We start from the raw sequence: 21,610 nt of genomic DNA on the forward strand, positions 1-21,610 counted from the left end.
TAAGGCTCTCAGGTTGTTTATCTGTGTCACTATTTACCATACATAATCTGCCTTGTCTTAACAGTGAAAGGCTGGCTGAGAGGGATCTGTAGTGCTCTATTTTTGGAAAGATAAGGAATAAAACTCAGTGAAGGCAACACAGGCAGAATCTTAAGTAAGACAGCCCAGCAGTAAGACTGCTAATGCAAATAAGCTCTGCTTACCTTGAGTATTTGGGTTGGGTAGGTATGATTTTATTGACACAAAATAACATGGCAAGAGGGAAACAATGTGCTACAAGCTTGCTGAAGAAAATGAGTTGTACAAATCTAATTCATTAATTTGTGATTTATTAGGCACAAGTTGTTTCCATTATCTTCAGAAGATAATGCAACTGATTAATACCACTACTTCAACAATTCCAGCCATGGTTTAGATATTTAGAGCTAACTGCAGTTTAATGCAACACTAGAGAGGAGAGAAGAATGGGGCTCATGGCATATTGGCTCCTAGTCCCTCGTAAGGGACTAGGAGCTGAGCAGGTTGTTCTCCATGATCACGCAAAGATCTTCCCAGACATGCTGTGGTCTTAGGAGGAAGATTTTAGAAGACATTGCTGTTAACTTTCAAAGCTCATATGTGCATCTATCAGGTTTAGAAACCTGTTCGTGTCTTAAAATGCATGGGTTGCCAGGTTGGGCTCCACAGTTCACCGTGTAATCATAGTTTATGCAATGAACTAGCAGCCCAGATGATGCTCCCATTAAGTTAACAAGAAATCTCACTTAGACATGGGAGAAGATACTGTTTTAGGACAGCTCAGAACTAGTGATGGGGATGCCCCCTCCATCTCGATCCTGAATGGGCTCAGCTAACTAAAACTGACCCATTTCAAAGTCTGAGCCCTATTGCACTCCTGATGACAACACTGAGAGTGCATTCGGTCCCACCGCTTTAGCACCAGCCTTCAACCCTGTGCTGTTCCCTTCTCTCAAAGCATACCTGCATTGCTGCCACCGTAGGAGGGAGCTGCCTTACAAGGAGGAGGAGGAGGGCTGGTTCCAGCAATCCTCTTATGCCTGAGAACACTACCAGAGCAGTGTCCCAGGGACCAGGACCCATGGGAGATGTAGCTTCCAGGGCCCCCAAATTGTTAAGGTGTCCTCTTGGGAATAATGGGGGCCATTGAGCCAATCCTCACCAACATCATTACTCCCATTGCCAAATACGTTTTAGCTGGGGAAGGAGGAAGCAGTGGGGAGGGCTGGCGCCTGTACAGGTGCCAGTCTCCCATTATGCACGGCGGGGGCCGCACTTCACGGAGGAAACAGGCTTCTAAGGGCCTTTGAAGTTCCAGACTGGGGGAGTTTGATTTTTGACCCCAATAAAGCTGGTAAACCTAGCACCATCATTATTCAAAACTAAACATTCAGAAATTCCTTAAAGGAAGATGTTTGAAAGAGCCTGATTGTCCTCCAAGAGTATGATCTCTGACTCGTGATGGTCTCCACCATATGTTCCTCTGGCACATGGAAGTAACTGCAGTAAGAACAAGGGGACACTTGAGCAACAGGCAATTTTCTTCTCTTACTTTCAGACAAGAGAAACACATTATTCAAAAATAATAGCTGTATGCTTAAAATGAAAAATATTGCCTAATCCTTTGGGGAAAGCATCTCTTCCACCCCCGAGTTAATACTTTTCTATAAAAATAGTCAGATCTTTGAAGAAAATTCATCTCTGTAGAACAGCGTTTTCTCCCTTGCTGTAAAGAGGTTTAGCAATCAGGAATGCTCAAGAGACAGTTAATACGATGTTGCTTTGTGGTAAGTGAACCAGAAGGGTAGTTAAACTACTTTGAAAGCAGTGCACAATGAGCGTCTTAATGGACTCCACTGCCGCAGTTGGGTCCCCCTCCCCCTTTCCTTTGATGTTGTCGCCAAGGCATTTTAATTGTTCCCTTTCAGGTGCAGTTGAAATCACCTCCGGGTCAGTTTCTAGTGCCTCTTCTGTAAGCACAACTTCACTGGACACCTTGTACACGGGCTCGATGGAGTCGGGTCCCCCGACTGCTACCCCCAGCCCTAGCAACACCCCTCCCCCTGTTCCCAGCAGGAGTGCCCACACGATGGTGTCTCACAGCTTAGACGTCAGCCCTGAAGTGCAAAGGAAGCACGGGAGTGCAAGCAAATCCCCCCAGTCCAAAAGGGCTGCCCCACCACCTCCTGTGCAAACGGAGGCTTCGGGTGCTAATGATGGGAAGAGCATACAAGCCAAGGAGACGATGCCAGCTGCTCCTGCAGGGTTAGAAGACTTTGACTCTCCTTGCCTGGAAGATAAGATGTCTGCTGATTCGGAGAATGCAGAACAGGAGTCGTCCGGCCTAGTAGTATCCGTGCCAAAGACAATAGGGGCCGAATTGATTGAGCTAGTCCGCAGGAACACGAATCTCAGCTATGAGCTCTCCCGGGTTGCCATAGGTGTGGTGATTGGCCACATTCAGATGTCCGTTCCTGCCACTAATAGCATCATGGAGCAGATTCTCATCTCACTGGTGGAAAGCAAGGTAAGGAAAAATGCTTCACTTTGCCTCCGTGGTGTGTATGTTACAGTTTCATTTAACTGGATAGCTTTGGAAATGCTCTAAAGCTTGAGGAAAAATCAAAAGCTCAGATAAATAAGTTTGCTGCTCACATAGGATGGCAAGGCAACAAGTCAGAGAGGGATATGGTGAGTGTGGGTAATGTGGATCTTCATATAACAGCAGTTCTGCTGTGTCTCCTTCATGGCTCAATAGCCATTCAAGAGAAAGGAAAGCAAAAGTTCAGATGAGATCAAACTACTAGCACAGAGGAGAAGGTTCAAGTGAACTTAATTAGCAACATTAGCATAAGTACATTTCACAATAAATGCTGGAGAAAGTTTTTTTTTGTAGTTGGAGTGACATGAGCTGAAAAACATTTTCTGTGGTTTACTGGTTGATGAACTCTTAGTTTTTAGAAGGTGCATTCGGGAAGAGGAGGAGGAGATAATGGAATGAGTGCTTAAGTACTTTAGGTGACTGTGTTGACATGGATCATTGTCTCTCTGGCATAAGAGATTAAGTGTTGTCTTTCACACCTCTGAGGATATGGCAAGTTCTCCATACTGTATTTGCCACCCCCAAAATGGAGCTGCCATGGAGGCAATCCCAATTCCTTTCTCATCCAAGAACCCATCTCCCATCTGACCAAGCTAACAGAGACTTGCAGTTTCTAGGGGGGAACGGACTAATTAACTTTGTGGCTTGACTCTGCTATGGCTGCCATGTGCATTGACAAAAATGAAGGAAAACTAGATTACACTGATACAATCCATTTGGCAGGGGAATTTGCTAGGAGACTGCACCAAGAGAACAACTCACAAAGGGGTTGTCTTTATGCTTTGAATGAGCAGAAGGTATAAGCCGAGGCTGGAATAGAGCAAGACCTCAGCTGCTGGTAAACTAGAAAGTCTTGAACCTTAAGCCTAGCAACAGCTCAGAAGTCTTTTTATTTCTCTTGCAGTATATTCAGTCCACGTCCCCTTGCCCCACTTCACTTAAGCTCAGTGAGCCTAGCCCTTTGATTTAAATATAATTGGTTTTAAAGCATTGTGCAGTTAAGAGGTGAAGAACTGAGGTGATCAGCATTGGAGAATGGAGGAGGTGTGCCCCATTTGAATTCTTCAGTATACGCTGAAGGGCTCTGGGTTTTGCTGCAGGCACAACACTCCATGTCGCCATGGAGTAAATGGCCACAATCATAGAATCATAGTAGGGTTGGAAGGGGCCTATAAGACCATAGAGTCCAACCCCCTGCTCAATGTAGGAATCCAAGTCAGAGCATCCCTGGCAGATGGCTTTCCAGCTTCATCCTGAATGCCTCCAGTGTGGGAGAGCCCACTACCTCCCCAGGTAATTGGATGCTGAAGGTCCAAGAAGACATTAACCAGAAGGGGCCAAATGGAAGCTGGCTCATGCCAGGTGGGGAAGAAATGGGATTCACATAGATCTGGAATGCCAAAGAGCTGCTGATAACTTCAGGTCTTGCAGTAGCATCATGTTCTAGGTGGATTGAAGGTATAATTGTCATTTTCCATTTCTAGACTTAACAAGTGGTGACATGATGTTTTTGGAGGCATGGAGGTGGCATAGCAGGAGGCATGATCAATTCTTCACTTTCTTGTGCAGAAATGGTTGAAATTTTGAACCATTTCATATGCCATAACAGGAAAACAAAAACATAGTTAAAAGGGGAATGTTGTCATAAGTCCCAGTTGTTGATGTCCTTGTTGGTAAAAAGCAACATAGTGTTAGGTGTCCAGGGAAGAACTACATAAGTGTGATCTCCATATTATGGACACCTAAATCGGAGTATAATTTGGCAGGAGTTTTAATGAACCTAGGATTTTTCCAGCTTTGGTTGGTGCAGAGCCGGTGTTTCATTGGTGCTTTATAACAGGAGTGAGCAGAAAGTAGATCTCCAGATGGCTTTTGGACTTCAGCTCCCAGCTTTCTTGACCATTGGCCATGCTGCCTGGGACTTCTGGGAGCTGAAGTCCAAAACATCTTGAGATCTACCTTTTGCCCACCCCCGCGTTATAAAAATGCCAATTATCTGGTAAAAATAAATAAATGAAAGAAAACAAAATCTCCAAACAGAGTTGGAGAACCATAAACATCTGTTCGTCAAGACCTCCTCTTCAGATTATTTTAACTTAAACTACATCCCCCACCTGCTAAATTATGAGTTTCAGAGATAATGATATAGAAGGCAGTACGCATGCAACTCTATTAAACAAAATGTGGTCCACTGGAGAAGGAAATGGCAACCCACTCCAGTATTCTTGCCAAGAAAACCCCATGGAACGTATCACAAGGCTAAAAGATATGACGCCGGAAGATGAGACCCTCAGGTCGGAAAGTGTCCAATATACTACTGGGGAAGAGCAGAGGGTATTTCCAAGTAGTGCCAGAAAGAATGAAGCGGCTGGGCCAAAGCCGAAAGGACACTCAGCTGTGGATGTGTCTGGTGGTGAAAAGAAAATCCGATGCTGTAAAGAACAGTATTGTTTAGGAACCTGGAATGTCAGATCAATGAATCAAGGTAAGCTGGAGGTGATCAAACATGAGATGGCAAGATTGAACATCGACATCTTGGGAATCAGCGAACTAAAATGGACAGGCATGGGTGAATTTAATTCAGGTGACCATCATATCTACTATTGTGGCCAAGAATCCCTTAGAAGAAATGGAGTAGCACTCATAGTCAACAAAAGGGTGGGAAAAGCAGTACTGGGGTACAATCTCAAAAACGATAGAATGATCTCAGTACGAATCCAAGGCAAACCATTCAACATCACAGTAATTCAAGTCTATGCCCCAACCACTGATGCCAAAGAAGCTGAGGTTGATCGATTCTATGAAGACCTACAACACCTTCTAGAACTAACACCAAAAAAAGATGTCCTCTTCATCATAGGGGATTGGAATGCTAAAGTAGGAAGTCAAGAAATCACCGGGATAACAGGCAGTCATGGCCTTGGTGTACAAAATGAAGCAGGACAAAAGCTAATAGAGTTTTGCCAAGAGAACATGCTGATCATAGCAAACACTCTTTTCCAACAGCACAAGAGACGACTCTACACATGGACATCACCAGATGGACAATATCGAAATCAGATTGATTATGTCCTTTGCAGCCAAAGATGGAGAAGCTCCATACAGTCAGTAAAAACAAGACCTGGAGCTGACTGTGGCTCAGATCATGAGCTGCTTCTTGCAAAATTTCGGCTTAAATTAAAGAACGTAGGGAAAACCACTAAACCATTCAGGTATGACCTAAATCATATCCCTTATGAATACACAGTGGAGGTGAGGAATAGATTTCAGGGATTAGACCTGATAGACACAGTGCCTGAGGAACTATGGACGGAGGTCCGTAACATTGTTCTGGAGGCAGCAACGAAATCCATCCCAAAGAAAAAGAAATGCAAGAAAGCCAAGTGGCTGTCTGAGGAGGCTTTACAAGTAGCTGAGGAAAGAAGGGAAGCGAAAAGCAAGGGAGAAAGGGGAAGATCTATCCAACTAAATGCAGAGTTCCAGAGAATAGCAAGGAGAGACAAGAAGGCCTTCTTAAATGAACAATGCAAAGAAATGGAGGAAAACAGCAGAATGGGAAAGACTAGAGATCTCTTCAAGAAAATTGGAGATCTCAAGGGAACGTTTTGTGCAAAGACGGGCATGATAAAGGACAAAGAAGGCAGGGACCTCACAGAAGCAGATGAGATTAAGAAGAGGTGGCAAGAATACACAGAAGAACTATACAGGAAAGATCTGAATGTCCCTGATAGCCATGATAGTGCGGTCACGGAACTTGAGCCGGACATCCTCGAGAGTGAAGTCAAGTGGGCCTTAGGAAGCATTAGTAACAACAAAGCTAGCGGAGATGACAGTCTTCCAGCTGAGCTATTTAAAATCCTAAAAGATGATGCTGTGAAAGTGCTGCATTCAATATGCCAACAAATTTGGAACACTCAACAATGGCCACAAGACTGGAAAAGGTCAGTTTACATTCCAATTCCAAAGAAGGGCAATGCCAAAGAGTGTTCAAACTACCGCACAATTGCGCTCATTTCACATGCCAGCAAGGTGATGCTCAAAATCCTACAAGCTAGGCTTCAACAGTATGCGAACCGAGAACTACCAGAAGTACAAGCTGGATTTCGAAGAGGCAGAGGAACTAGAGATCAAATCACCAACATTCGCTGCATCATGGAGAAAGCAGGAGAATTCCAGAAAAACGTCTATTTCTGCTTCATTGACTACGCTAAAGCCTTTGATTGTGTGGATCACAACGAACTGTGGCAAATTCTTAAAGTGATGGGAGTACCAGACCACCTTACCTGTCTCCTGAGAAACCTGTACGAGGGTCAAGAAGCAACAGTAAGAACCAGACATGGAACAAGTGAGTGGTTCAAAATTGGGAAAGGAGTACGACAAGGCTGCATATTGTCACCCTGCTTATTTAACTTATATGCAGAGTACATCATGAGAAATGCCGGGTTGGATGAATCAGAGGTCGGAATTAAGATTGCCGGGAGAATTATCAACAACCTCCGATATGCGGACGATACCACCCTAATGGCAGAAAGCGAAGAGGATCTCAAGAGCCTCTTGTTGAGGGTGAAAGAGGAGAGTTCAAAAGCTGGTTTGAAACTCAACTTTAAGAAAACGAAGATCATGGCATCTGGCCCTATCACTTCCTGGCATATAGAAGGGGAAGAAATGGAAGCAGTGACAGATTTTACTTTCTTGGGCTCCAAGATCACCGCAGACGGTGACTGTAGCCATGAAATTAAAAGACGCTTGCTCCTTGGGAGGAAGGCTATGGCCAACCTAGACAGCATAGTAAGAAGCAGAGACATCACCTTGCCAACAAAGGTCCGTCTAATCAAAGCTATGGTTTTCCCAGTAGTAATGTATGGCTGTGAGAGCTGGACTATATGGAAGGCTGAGCACCGAAGAATTGATGCTTTTGAACTGTGGTGCTGGAGAAGACTCTTACGAGTCCCCTGGACTGCACGGAGGTCAAATCAGTCCATCCTAAAGGAAATCAACCCTGAGTGCTCATTGGAAGGACAGATACTGAAGCTGAAGCTCCAATATTTTGGCCACCTAATGCGAAGAGAAAACTCTCTGGAAAAGACCCTGATGCTGGGAAAGACTGAAGGCAAAAGGAGAAGGGGACGGCAGAGGATGAGATGGCTAGATAGCATCACCGATGCAATGAATCAATGCTAGAACTTGAGCACGCTCCGGGAGAGAGCGCAGGACAGGAAGGCCTGGCGTGCTATGGTCCATGGAGTCACGAAGAGTCGGACACGACTGAACGACTGAACAACAACAATGCCCCCCTCCCGTAATCAAATCCCCTTGGGTCTTTGTCAAGCTGGAATACAGTGGGTTTTCCCTGTATCTGCTTTTCATTATCTTGTTTTATTTATAAAATATTTATATTCTGGTGCATTGTCCACTCATATTAGGTCCTCGGGGTGGCTTATAGTCAAAATAATACAATTAATACCAAAAGCTCAACTAACACTCACTGCACAAAAAAACATCTAAACATCAAGAACAGTCCTATGAAAAGTACATTCGAACAGGGTTGTGTTCATCTTCCATCTGAACGTGCACACTAGGGTGGAACATTGGATCTCTCATGGCAATGAACTGCTGAACCTGTTGATGAGAAGGCCGGACCCCTGTCCCCTGCACCTCACAGGGTGGACAGACGTGTAATACGCCCTGTGATCACTGCAGCGTGCAGGACAAGTTCATGCTTTGTTCATAGTTTCCAGTTCCTTTTTGAACTTGGGAAGCATCATCCTCAAGCCACTGAATCTACGTATGTTATATTCACACCGAGTAAGTTGTTCATTTTTAATGACCATTGAAAGAAGCGTCCATCTGGTTAACTGGCTTTAGGTGGGAAAAAAAACAATGCCACTCCTTTCTGTTACACACTAGTAGTAAAGAGATAGCTTCCAATCAACCCCCTAATATGAAATTTTATTGCTGCTAGCAAGATTACACAGAAGTGTTCAGAGAAGCATTCAGATATAGAAAACTGTTGCTTGTTTAAAATTCAGATGAAATCATAATCCAGTTAGCTATCCATAGTGAATAAAATCACTATAAGCGATAGCAGAATTTCACATTTCTGAGACCATGTGACCTGCAGGGTAATTGCTTTTTCAACTCAGCCTAGATTTCAGCAAATTTTCACCTTTAACCAGTTTATACTGCAGCCATTTCTCTCCTCCATTCCCAACAACAACCACCTGTCCACAGTTTGGCTTAAGCCATGCGTTTCTGATCTGTGTCTTTTGGCTTGGGCCCAAAGTAAACACCTAAAATACTTTGAACTGACCATATCCTGATAAAACAGGTTTCTCCTTCCAAAACTAATTCTTAATTTGAAGGCTGGAATGTGTGAAGCCTGTGGACTAACTCGTCATGTGAATATAAATTTAAAATGTCCAACTTTTCTGTCCAGTTCAGGAAAATAGGCCTATGGCTTTCCCCCCGATTTGGAAGTCTATGGGAAAATCTTACACTTGTATCTTCACTAAGGCCCATGTTGATGGAAAGGACCAGCAGGCCATCATCCAGTTCTACCAGCCTGAGGCAGGATCATCCCCAGACAGACTAGACAACCTAATCCAGACCATAGTGTGATCCAAAGAGGTACAAAGAGGCTGTACCATGCTTAGGTGCACACGGAATAGGTAACGTGGGGTGATCCAGCAAGTTAGCCAAGTTCACGCCTGCACTTAAAATAGTTTACCCCAGCATCAACTTTAGAAGTAAAGTATTTCAGTTCTATGCTCTCCATGCTGTCAGTTCAGTGGGGAGTAAGCCTAGTTGGCCTGCTGTTTGCGAATGAGTTGGTAGCTTAAGTAGTACAGAAGTAAAGTACATTACTGATGGAATAAACAACTGCTGTTTGAGAGCATAGGTGTGAACAGACCCTAACTACATTGTGTTACCCAGGGGAAGGCAAGTCATTTGATCATCTGAGGGATCAGGACAAGCCTCTTCATCATGATAAAGGGAGGCAAAGGTCAATACTGGGTATTGGGCACCTGCACTTTAAAAAAAATGTTTGCTCTGTCTACATGTGGTGGGAAGCCATGATTGGTTATCACTGCCTAGCTTATGTGCTGTATACATATGGACCAAAAACCTGTCCATGTAAATCAGTGCATTGAAGGTCTTATGTCAGCAGTTTGCGCAGTGCAGTCACTTAACATTTGTTGCAGAACCAGTACAGAAGGACGTAACAAATACTGCGCCATTTAAGATGCCTTCTGGACTTACAGCAGCAGCCTGGGAGCTGCTTTGCCATGCGGCGTTCCCATGGGGTTGCATTATGGAGGTGCACATGGGATTGCCTCCTGGCAATGTGATTCCCACGCTGTTCCAGCTCTGTCTAAAGGGCACCCCCATAAGGATACTGATTCCCTGTCTTGAGGGTCATCCCATCAAGGACTTCTTGTGTAGACAAGAGGGTACCATAGGTCCTCAGTGAATTTTTGAGTAAAACAGAGCCTCTAGGACTGTCAAGAGACTCTTTGAACAAATTCATGTAGTCCTAGAATATCTTTTGAAAAAAATGCAACAAGTTTAACTCTGCCTTCTCTGGGAAAAATGAGGTTTGGAGAAAATAGCGGAAAGATGTCCTAAGACTTTTTTTTCCCCAAGTGGAATAAGATATCATCATTGATTAAAGCTTCCTGCTTCTCTCTACTAAATCTCTCACCATTTTTTCAAGCTTCATATTAGATTCTTTAATTAGTTGTATCCTTTCTTCTGTCCTCCTACTTTAAATTAAAAGTCAAAGCACTACTTTACTAAATCAATTTTAGAATCCATTACCACAGACCCTATTCCCAGTGTGCTCTTTTGAAGGATGAATTGCTTGTGGTATTTTTCATTCAGGTCTGTCTTGCTGCTCTGTTCATGCAGTACAAGGATCAAGGGAGAAGAAATATACCTGTACCTCTGATGTTGCACGTAGTCTGCCAGGGTGTCCTAGAACATCATATACTCTGTAGTGGAAGCAATTTCAAAAAAAAGAATATACCTCTCTAAGTCACATGTATCCTTAACTGAGGCAGGGATGGGGAGAAACTAGCCAAAGGTGATTCAGGACCTCTCTGATGTAGGAGAGACTTCTTAAAAACAAATTGTATTGATTATTATTTATTTATGATAGGTTTTATAAGATAGGTTTTGTTGCCGCTCTGCAACAAAAAGATATTGAAGCGGTGAACAACAAATTAAAATACAAAAAATTACAATAAAAACAGGAACATCAATAAAACCATGGCTGGAATTTAGTCATTAGTCAGGAAATGCTTACCTGGAAAGAAAACTAACAGAGATGCATGCCTAATTTCAGTTGGATGTGCATTCCATAGGGGTGCCAGTAGAATAAGTTTTTCCCACAGGCTTTGGTCTTCCATTTTCTTCTCTAAATCTTCTTTTGACATATTGCTCCATTGAGCGACTTAGGAGAACATAGTTCCTCATCATGACAGGCAGCTGAAGGCCTGTTCACACATTTATAAAACTATGTAAACTGCCCATGTGGTGGACACAGAGCTCTGCTCCCTTGCATGCATGCCCTCCTGACTTTACACATTTGATTTCAATGTGGCAATCATGCATTCATCCATAGATGTGTTCGCCTCATATGTGCAATACCCCCCCCCCTTTAAAACTGTCTTGTAAACCTTAGACAGAACTTTGGAATTGTCTTGTAAAGTTCAGACATTTACCAAGCTCTTGTAAATGCATGTAAGATGGTATGTGTGTATTTACCACATCTAGATATTATTATATCAGATGTGTGGAGGCAGGGGAGAAGGGTGCATACGGGCGGCACTAGTTGCTGAATGTGTGAGTAGACCTTGAGATACCTCTCCTATTGTTTCATATTAGTCCTTTTGCCTGCTCTCCCTTTCTCCATTTACTAGTCATTTGGAGTATTATACCTGGCAAGCAGAGTAATAGTAATTACTCCCCCATACTGTCCATGGAGATCCTTTGCTTCCAAGGTCTTTGTGCTTTCCTGGTGCTCAGAAGAGCTTTCTTGCTGTCCAGGCTGGCATGAGTGGCAAGACCAGTCCTTGAACCTCTGTTGACTGGACTTGAGTTCTTTGCTGTCCTGTGAAGTTGAGAAGTCACTTGCTGTATACACCTTGCTTCACTTCTGGGAAACATTAGTGTGAAAGTTGCATGAAATATTCTGCATTTAGAAAGAGAACCTTAGGGTGCAATCCTATTGGGATAGGCGGCCGCCTCCGAACTTGGAGGTGACTGCCTATCCAATGCAGGGCAGGAGCAGCACGGAGGGGATCTTCTCCTCCATGCTTCAGCCACCCTGCATTCGTGGCTAGACAGCCAATTTCGGCTGTGTAGCCACGGGAAGTTGGAGCAGGGGGCTGGAGGCCGGACAACACATAGGAAGTGTCAGAAAGGCACTTCTGCCCTCTCTGCCCTGGCCTGCCCCCAGGAACGTCCCATTTTCGCTACTCCACACTGCGCTTATGAACGCGGAGCATGGGGCCGATCCACGCTGCCTACGAGGCAGCATGGGAGGGGGTGGAGGTCGGTTCCCAGGAACTGACCTTTCTTATGGCCATCTAGCCGCTGACTAGCAGTCATAGGATTGTGCCCTTAGTTTGCTTTTTCCACACAACTTTTAGATTTGCATGGTATCAGTTGGGTTGAGCTGAAACCTACTACAAGATTTGTTTTTCTCCTGGGAGCTCATGCCCAATTCTACTGGTATGGGGACTTCATTTTAGAATGCTCCTAGATGTTGTCTTCTGCAACAGTAAGAGAGCCAAACACAGAACTGAAGGATGTACCACATGAAGAGGCACCTGTTTCAGAGATTTGGGCTACCATCACTAACTATGTGGATGTGCCTTAAGTCCTTAATTACGGGTTGCAATCAGCAAAGGATATTTGCTGCCCAATAAATGTGTGGACGATGCTTGACCGATGGGCCTACAGATGACAGGAATACCTGATAGGCAGAGTCGGGGAAGTGTAGTTAATACAACAGTAGAAGCCAAGAAACCCTTTTTTCTATCTGGCGTTGCTGAACATCTGAAGTGGTGCACTTCCCTCCATTGCTGTGTAAAAGAGGCCTGCTCTGTAACAGGATTATAACTCCAGAAACGGGGGGTGGGAGGTGGGGGGAGAGAAATCATGTAATTACTGCATACCCAGCCAGGGAGCCGAGCTTGCTCCTAAATGCAACACTAAGTTTTCAAAGGAACTACCCTAGAGAGTGGTTCAATAAATTGAATTAAATGTCTGTCTCGCTCGGCACTGTTAATCTGGTCTAAAGTCTCCTGGGGTATGCTGTTGAAATGATGGTCCCTTCTTTTATATTAATTGTAGGTAGTACAGGGTTTCTCATGTACTCATCAGGAGGGAGTAATGTACAGTATTGTTCATATATAGATATATATTTATATATATGGGCTTCAGGGAGGTTTATTTATTTAATTTATATCCTGCCTTTGTGCCAAAAATGGTGCTTGAGGCAATTAACAAGAATAAAATACAGATTAAAACCCATCATAATTAAAGCAGAACATAAAAACAAATAAATTCAAAACACAGTTCATTCCACAAGAATCATAGACCGCACCCAACCAGTTAAATTCCCTTCAGTAGTAGACCAGCTTACATGCCAAAGGCCTGCCTGAATAAAAACCTCTTTCCCTGCAGGCAAAAAGACACCAAAAAGGGAGCCAACCTGGCCTCCCTCAGCAGGGAGTTCTGGAGTCTGGGAGCTGCCACTGAGAAGGCCCCGCATCACGTTCTCACCAAACGTGCCTCAGATGTCAGTGGGATGAGGAGAATAGCACCTAACTGAAGAAAACTAAAAGGATGACTGTGCTTAGAGTGCCATTCTTTCTCTGGAGCAACTAGCAAGGAGTTAGGGGGATAGGAACAGAGCTGCTTTTGGAGGAAAGTAGCCAAGTTTGCACACCAGAATCAGCATTCCATCTGTTAGCAGTGGAGGCGATAGAAGCGAAGTTTCCCAAAATAATCACATTCTTGCCGATAGAAAAGGCATGATTGGATGTTTCCTGCATATAATTTTGCCCTCCAAATGCAGAATGACAAACACAAATGAGCTCAAAGCAAATCTCTCAGATATTGCAGGATCTTGTCATTGAAGTTGCCTGCTACATTCCAGAGAATTAGTCTGGTTCCTGGAACCAACTACATGGGGTGGCTGTACAGCTGTGATAGCTGCCAGTTGCTTAATAAGAGCAGATCTGACCCCAACCCTGTGAGTGAAAGAAATGGAGTTAGTGCTGAAATCACATTAAGACAGCACATGATATGTCAAGAAGTTAGACAGATTAGAGAGCTTTGCTAATAGGTTGATCTCATTCAAGTCCATTAGTGGCTTGGTGTGTTGTGAAAAGCCAGGGGATGGTAGGAAAATAGATGTGAGTAGTTTGAGGTGAAAAAGAGCTTGGGAGTGATTGCAAAGGGGGGGGGGAGGGGGAGGCTTTGTTTGCCCAACATTTTATAATCACAATTTTATTTTTTTTATCCCTTGCTGGTCCGAAATAATCTTTATGCATTTTCTGCATTCCTCCTACAGTGTCATGTTTGTCTGAATTTGTGCACCCAAACACTATTTAATTAGGTTTTTTCATAGTGAGCTAAAAAATGGCGGGGGGGGGGGGAGTTTGATCATGAGGTGGATCCTGAAGAAAATTTCCAGGACTGTGGTGTGGCTATTTCTAAGGTGTTTTTGGTTTGGTTTGGTTTGCTTGCTTGCTTGCTTGCTTTCTTCGCTTCCTCAAAAGGGCCATGTTCACAACCTGAGCATGAACTGGATTTGGTGCTGACAGGAGGGCCTGTTTCATATCCCATGACTGCCTAAGTCTCTATCGCTGTGGACACACCAAACGGCCATTTCCGATGTGGGGCATTCATTCAAGAGATGCCTGTATTTTGTTTTTTGTTTCCCCAAGCTTGTTATGGTTTGAGGATTCTTGCTGTCTTTTATCCTTAACTTTTTACCTTTTTTTGTTCTTCTCTGATGTTTATACTGATTCTTGCTCTTTCATACCTTTTATATTTATATTGTTTTTAACCTGTTCTTATGATTAGTAGTTATACACATATATTATTTGAGTAGAGAACTAGTGTAGGAATCTTATAACCCAAAGTGTGTTTTGAGGTGAATAGGCACAGAGGTGCAGTGGCAAAGAATAATCAGCTTGGAGGGGGCAGAGTTAATGAAGGCAGAAGTGTGGAACTGGAGAGTGACAGAGTACAACTAGGCCCTTACAAGGTGCACTAAATGTTTGCACAACTCTAATGAGGTACATGATTTTGAAAGAGCCTGGAACTGGGGCACAAACCTCAACAGTCCACAGGATGCATGGGACCACCCTCTTCTTTCAATCAGAACATTCATAGAGGATAAGACTATCAGTGGCTACTAGTCCTGATGGTTATATGTTACCTCCAGTATCAGAGACATACTGCCTCTGAATACCAGTTGGTGAGGATAATGGGCAGGAAGCTGCTGTTGCACTCATGTCCTGCTTGTGGGTTTCCCGTGGACAGCCTTGGTTTGATCCAGCATGGCTCTCCTTGTGTCCTTATGTTCATGTGCATTAATACTATCAGCAGATCATGTTAAGAACTGCTACTGCAGACACAGTCTAGGAAGCATGCTGATGAGGGAGACCTGGCTGGATCTATTCTTGGAAAGCTAGGTGGTACAAAAAGGTGCCCCATACTCTCTTAACTTGTCTTGCAGCTTTTGTCCTTGGGGCATGTGCTTATGGCAGTGTTCCCCAACCTGGTGCCTTCTGGGTGTTTTGAACATCAATTCCCATCAGCCCCAGCCAGCACGGTCAATGGTCAGGAACGATCGGAGTTATAGTCTAAAACATCTGGAAGGCACCAAATTGGGGAAGGCTGGCTTATCATTTAAGAGTTGTTGCTCCTAACCATATGTTTTCAGTACACCTTATTAGTAAAGCCCAACATTTCATCTTATATTCTGTTTTAACCTTTTTTTTTGTCTGACCCTTCTTTAAATAATAGGCTGTTTTTTTGTATTATTGCTGGTGGTGGATACCTTTCAAATAACCTTTAAAATGTTGTATTCTTGAAAAATAGTTACATGAATGTGTATGATTTTATCTTTTATAATCCTTTTGGAGAAGAGTTGCCTTGAAATGTATTGAGCATCATTAATAAATAATACTTTTTCAGTGCATCTTAGAGGTCGTTCTACTTCTCCCGTTTATGTGCCTTCCTTCCTAGGTACTCTAGAATTCCAGCAGAGACCCCGAGAGGAAGTATTTTTCTCCTGGAACACCCAAGCTGTGTGGTATTTTGCACAGTTCTCACAGTTGTCTCCATCACTTGGGGGACCAGCATGAGTTGGAGTTTCAGCTGCACTTTCATATACTTTTGACAAGTATATGTAATATTTAGAAAAGCAACAGTAAATCCAGCTTGGCTTGCTATTTGGCAAGTATCAGCAAATGGTGATGTGGGGAGGTCAGAAACTTGCATAAATGTTAGGACAGAATGTGAGCAAGCAAGTCTCTGTTCATTCAGTATGATTCTATAATAAATCCACAGTATGTATATGTTAAACCAGGGGTGGGCACACTTCAGTCTTGTGGAATCTTTTCTTTTGTATGTACCTGGTGCAGAAGAATACACCTAGAATGAAAGAATTATGAGCCTATGAATTTGTTTTGAGTACTGGAACTGAAGAGAGTTCACAGTCCTTCCACACAAAAATCTACTCCTGATGACCACAAGCTTTCTTCTTTTCAGCAGTATAATTTATGTCCCTGTGGTGGAGTGAGTCATTTTGCTGTTATTGTTAAACAACTGGGACTTGGAAATCCTTGCAGATCTACTGCAAATCACCCAGAGTTCTACTTTCTGCCCACCCTTGCGTTAAACAAAGTAGTTAAAGGAACACCTCTTATGTCAGGGATGGGGAACCCGAGTCCCACTCCAGCCTTCCTGGGCTCCCCAGAGGGCCACGCCCCCTTCCCCTGGCCACGCCCCCTTCCCCCACCAATCGTTTGAAGGTTTCCTTGCTGTTGTGAAGACTGCGGGGGTGGGACATTGAAGTCCAACATAGCTGGAGGGCACCAGGTTGGGTAAGGCTGGTATAGGTATAACAGACCTTCTACTCACAATGAACATTTAAAATGAATTTGGGTGAGTGCAATGGTTTGCGGTGGGCAGGGGTGGCATTCTTACTGTCTTTAACTCGAAAAGAATGCAAGGCGCTTCCATCTTTTTCTAGCACGGGTCCTGGAGCTCTGACATCATACTTTGCAAGTACAGGATAGTCACTCTGGTGTTTCATGTCTTGTGAGAAAACAACAGGAAAAGTGGAGAAATGGGTTCCAGCATGTCCTACGCCAGAAGGGAATCACAATGACTCTATACCCCTTCTGCAAATGCGAATTCATTTGCTTAATCAGGTTAATTAGCCCAACCATTGATTAATTAATTAACCCAACCGATTCCCAAACTGTCTTCTTCTTCACAGGTGCGCTCGTGCCCAATGAACTGTGCTGTGGTGACACTTCGGCTCTCAGGGATGTGCACATCTTCGGGGAATATAGTTTTCTGTGCACTGACTGAATTAACTAATTGGTGAAGCTGTTCGCCTTCAGTTTCCCAGGGCACCCGAGCAGAGCAGGCATTTTAGTTGTCAGAGTACTAATTGATGCTTATGACAGCCTTCACATAAGTGACGCTAACCCCATTCAGCCTCTAGGGGCACTTACAGATGACTGTGCCCAGCTTGTGAAAGACTTCCTTTGAGGGCCCAGCTTGGAAAGTAGTTTGACCGCAGCCATGTAAAGCTCAAAATTCTGGTCATCTGTAACCTGACATTAGGTTGGCTCTAGACTTTGTCATGCTTAGAGTAGACCCATTGAAATTGATGGGACAAGTTAGTCATGACTAAGATAAGTCCCATTGATTTAGGGCATAATCCTACAAATTGTGCCTTCAGTGATTGGAAGCCCCCGAACTCAGAGGCTTTCGGTCATCCAGTGTGGGGCAGGCGGAGTTGTGGAAGTGATCTTCACCTCCCCGTCCTCCTGCTCTGCATTTTATGCTAGATGGCATCTCAGAGGGGGAGGGAAGAAGTCCAGAGAGGCCTCAGGATAGCTCATATCCTGGCCTGCCTGGTCTCTTCCCTTCCCCACCAACCGAAACACCCCACCCCCCCCAAGTCGTTTTTCCGACCTCAGAGTGCAGCTGGCGTACTTTTGTTAGATTTCTTGGGCTTTATTGTTTCTGATGACATTGTTTTTATTTGTTGTAAGCTCCTTTGAGGATCCTTTTGAGTCAAAAATCAGGATAGAAATGTCTTAAATCATGAATAAGAATAAAACAAATACTGACTGAACGTTTGAAGATCCTTTGCTGCCTACCATGGCTAATAGCCCTTGATAAACCTATCCTCCATGAATTTGCTTAATCCTTTTTAAAGCCACTTAGGCTGAAAGCGATATACACTTACCTGGGAGTAAGCTTCATTCAACTAAGTGGAACTTAGTTTTGAGTAGATTATGTATAGGATTGCACTGTAAGGTTGCTAGTCAGTGGGCCTGGTCTCCTTTCAGCAGTCAGGTCAAGATTTTGGAGACCCCATATAATGAGAAATCTACATGTTGCTCAAAAAAAGTTGATAAACTGTATTTGCATGCAGTGTATAACAGTACAAGTCAGGCATTGTCAGAGCTATTGGTTGCTTGAATGTGAAGTATAGTTGAAAACTAGAGCTTTTGCAGTAACTGCTTACTATTGAAGGGAGACATTTTTGTTCTTGCAGGATCTGTGTTCAGGGCTGCCTTCTGGACAGATCTGTCATGATGAACAGAGGCTGAAGGTGATATTTGCAGATTTGGCCCGGCATAAAGATGATGCCCAGCAACGCAGTTGGGCCCTCTACGAAGATGAAAATGTCATTTGCTGTTATTTGGAGGAACTGCTTCGTATTCTGGTAACTTCCTGCTCTGGCTCTGGCAGATCTAGAGTTTTTGTTAAAATGACTTGCTCAGCATTATGTTTTTTTGTTTTGTTGTTTATTCGGTCAGTCGCTTCCGACTCTTCGTGACTTCATGGACCAGCCCACGCCAGAGCTTCCTGTCGGCCGTCGCCACCCCCAGCTCCCCCAAGGTCGAGTCCGTCACCTCCAGAATATCATCCATCCACCTTGCCCTTGGTCAGCCCCTCTTCCTTTTGCCTTCCACTTTCCCTAGCATCAGCATCTTCTCCAGGGTATCCTGTTTTCTCATGCTGTGGCCAAAGTATTTATTTATTTATTTATTTATTTATTGCATTTATACCCCGCCTTTCTCCCTCTCGCAAGGAACTCAAGGCGGCTTACATTATCCTCTTAATATTCTTCCCTCAAGTGAGCTGTCTGGCTTTATTTCCTGGAGTATGGACTGGTTTGATCTTCTTGCCGTCCAAGGCACTCTCAGAATTTTCCTCCAGCACCATAGTTCAAAAGCATCTATCTTCCTTCGCTCAGCCTTCCTTATGGTCCAGCTCTCGCAGCCATAGGTTACTATGGGGAATACCATTGCTTTAACTATGCGGACCTTTATTGTCAGTGTGATGACTCTGCTCTTAACTATTTTATCAAGATTTGTCATTGCTGTCCTCCCAAGAAGTAAACGTCTTCTGATTTCCTGGCTGCAGTCAGCGTCTGCAGTAATCTTTGCGCCTAGAAAGACAAAGTCTGTCACTGCCTCCATGTTTTCTCCCTCTATTTGCCAGTTATCAATCAAGCTGGTTGCCATAATCTTGTTGTTGTTTTTTGAGGTTTAACTGCAACCCAGCTTTTGCACTATGTTCTTTCACCTTTGTCATAAAGTTCCTCAGCTCCTCCTCGCTTTCAGCCATCAAAGTGGTATCATCTGCATATCTGAGATTGTTAATGTTTCTTCCAGCGATTTTAACTCCAGCCTTGGCTTCATCAAGCCCAGCACGTTGCATGATGTGTTCTGCATACAGGTTGAATAGGTAGGCTGAGAATTACAACCCTGCCGTGCTCCTTTCCCAATCTTAAACCAGTCCGTTGTTCCATGGTCTGTTCTTACCGTTGCTACTTGGTCGTTATACAGATTCCTCAGGAGGCAGACAAGATGACTTGGTATCCCCATACCACCAAGAATTTGACACAATTTGTTATGATCCACACAGTCAAAGGCTTTAGAATAGTCAATAAAACAGAAATAGATGTTTTTCTGAAACTCCCTGGCTTTCTCCATTATCCAGCAGATATTGGCAATTTGGTCTCTAGTTCCTCTGCCTTTTCTAAACCCAGCTTGTACATCTGGCAATTCTTGTTCCATGAATTGCTGGAGTCTACCTTGAAAGATCTTGAGCATTAGCTTACTGGCATGTGAAATAAGTGCTACTGTTCGATAGTCTGAACATTCTTTGGTGCTTCCCTTTCTTGGTATGGGGATAGAAGTTGATTTTTTCCAATCTGTTGGCCATTCTTGTGTTTTCCAAATTTGCTGGCGTATGGCATGCATCACCTTGACAGCATCATCTTGCAAGATTTTAAACAGTTCAGCTGGGATACCGTCATCTCCTGCTGCCTTGTTGTTAGCAATGCTTCTTAAGGCCCATTCAACCTCACTCTTCAGGATGTCTGGCTCTAGCTCACTGACCACACCGTCAAATCTATCCCCGATATTATTATCCTTCCTATACAGCTCTTCCGTATATTCTTGCCACCTTTTCTTGATCTCTTCTGCTTCCTTGCCATCTTTGTTTTTGATCATACCCATTTTTGCCTGGAATTCATGTCCGATGTTTCTAATTTTCTGGAAGAGGTCTCTTGTCCTTCCTATTCTATTATCTTCTTCCGCTTCCGCGCGTTGCTTGTTTAAAAATAATTCCTGTTCTCTTCTGGCTAACCTCTAGAATTTTGCATTTAATTGGGCATATCTCCCCCTGTCACTGTTGCCTTTTGCTTTCTTGGGCTGCTTCCAGTGTCTCAGCAGACAGCCATCTTGCCTTCTTGGTTTTCTTTTTCTTTGGGACGTTTTTTGTTGCCGCCTCCTGAACAATGTTGCGAACTTCTGTCCATAGTTCTTCCGGGACCCTATCTACTAAATCTAGTCCCTTAAATCTATTCTTCAACTCCACTGCATATTCATGAGGAATATTCGTGAGCTCATATCTAACTGATCTGTGGGTCTTCCCTATTCTCTTTAGTCTGATTCTAAATTGTGCAATAAGAAGTTCGTGATCTGAACTACAATCAGCTCCAGGTCTTGTTTTTACCAACTGCATAGATGTCCGCCACCTTTGGCTACAAAGGATGTAGTCAATCTGATTTCGGTGTCGACCGTCTGGTGAAGTCCATGTATAAAGTCGTTTCTTAGGTTGTTGGAAGAGAGTGTTTGTTATGCACAGTGAGTTGTCTTGGCAAAATTCTATCAGCCTATGTCCTGCTTCATTTTGTTCTCCCAGACCATGCTTGCCTATAATTCCAGGTGTCGTTTGACTACCCACCTTAGCATTCCAGTCTCCTGTAATGAAAATAACATCTTTTTTTGGCGTACTATCCAGTAGGTGCTGCAGATCCTCATAGAACTGATCTACTTCTGGTTCTTCAGCATCTGTGGTTGGGGCGTATATTTGGATCACTGTGATGTTAAATGGCTTACCCTGAATTCGAATTGAGATCATTCTGTCATTTGTTGGATTGTATCCAAGCACTGCTTTAGCCACTTTATTATTAATTATGAAGGCTACTCCATTTCTTCTGTGGTCCACAGTAGTAGATCTGGTGGCCATTTGATGTGAAGTGGCCCATTCCAGTCCATTTCAGTTCACTGACACCCAAAATGTCTATATTTAATCTTGACTTCTCCCCAATAACCACATCCAATTTGCCCTGGCTCATAGACCTTACATTCCAGGTTCCTATGGTGTGTTGATCTTTAGAACATTGGATTCGTCGTTCACCACCAG

At 43.7% G+C, this 21,610-nt stretch overlaps 1 protein-coding gene across 5 annotated transcripts in view; it reads left to right on the top strand.

The window, feature by feature from the left end:
• Nucleotides 1-21,610, top strand: part of NCKIPSD (NCK interacting protein with SH3 domain) — a 192,982-nt gene that overhangs the window by 71,851 nt on the left and 99,521 nt on the right. For all 5 annotated transcript variants that reach the window (XR_014788530.1, XM_084840138.1, XM_084840141.1 and 2 more), the window contains 2 exons: nucleotides 1,947-2,545; nucleotides 18,444-18,614. Coding sequence is in view for 4 of the 5 variants with exons in the window: in XM_084840138.1 (XP_084696264.1) it covers nucleotides 1,947-2,545; nucleotides 18,444-18,614 (770 nt within the window). In the remaining variant the exon portion in view is untranslated. The remainder of the gene's footprint in view (nucleotides 1-1,946; nucleotides 2,546-18,443; nucleotides 18,615-21,610) is intronic.

Source organism: Heloderma suspectum, chromosome 2 (genome assembly GCF_057233095.1).
Source record: "Heloderma suspectum isolate Gila_16-S chromosome 2, 16-S_ref, whole genome shotgun sequence".
NCBI lineage: Eukaryota > Metazoa > Chordata > Lepidosauria > Squamata > Helodermatidae > Heloderma > Heloderma suspectum.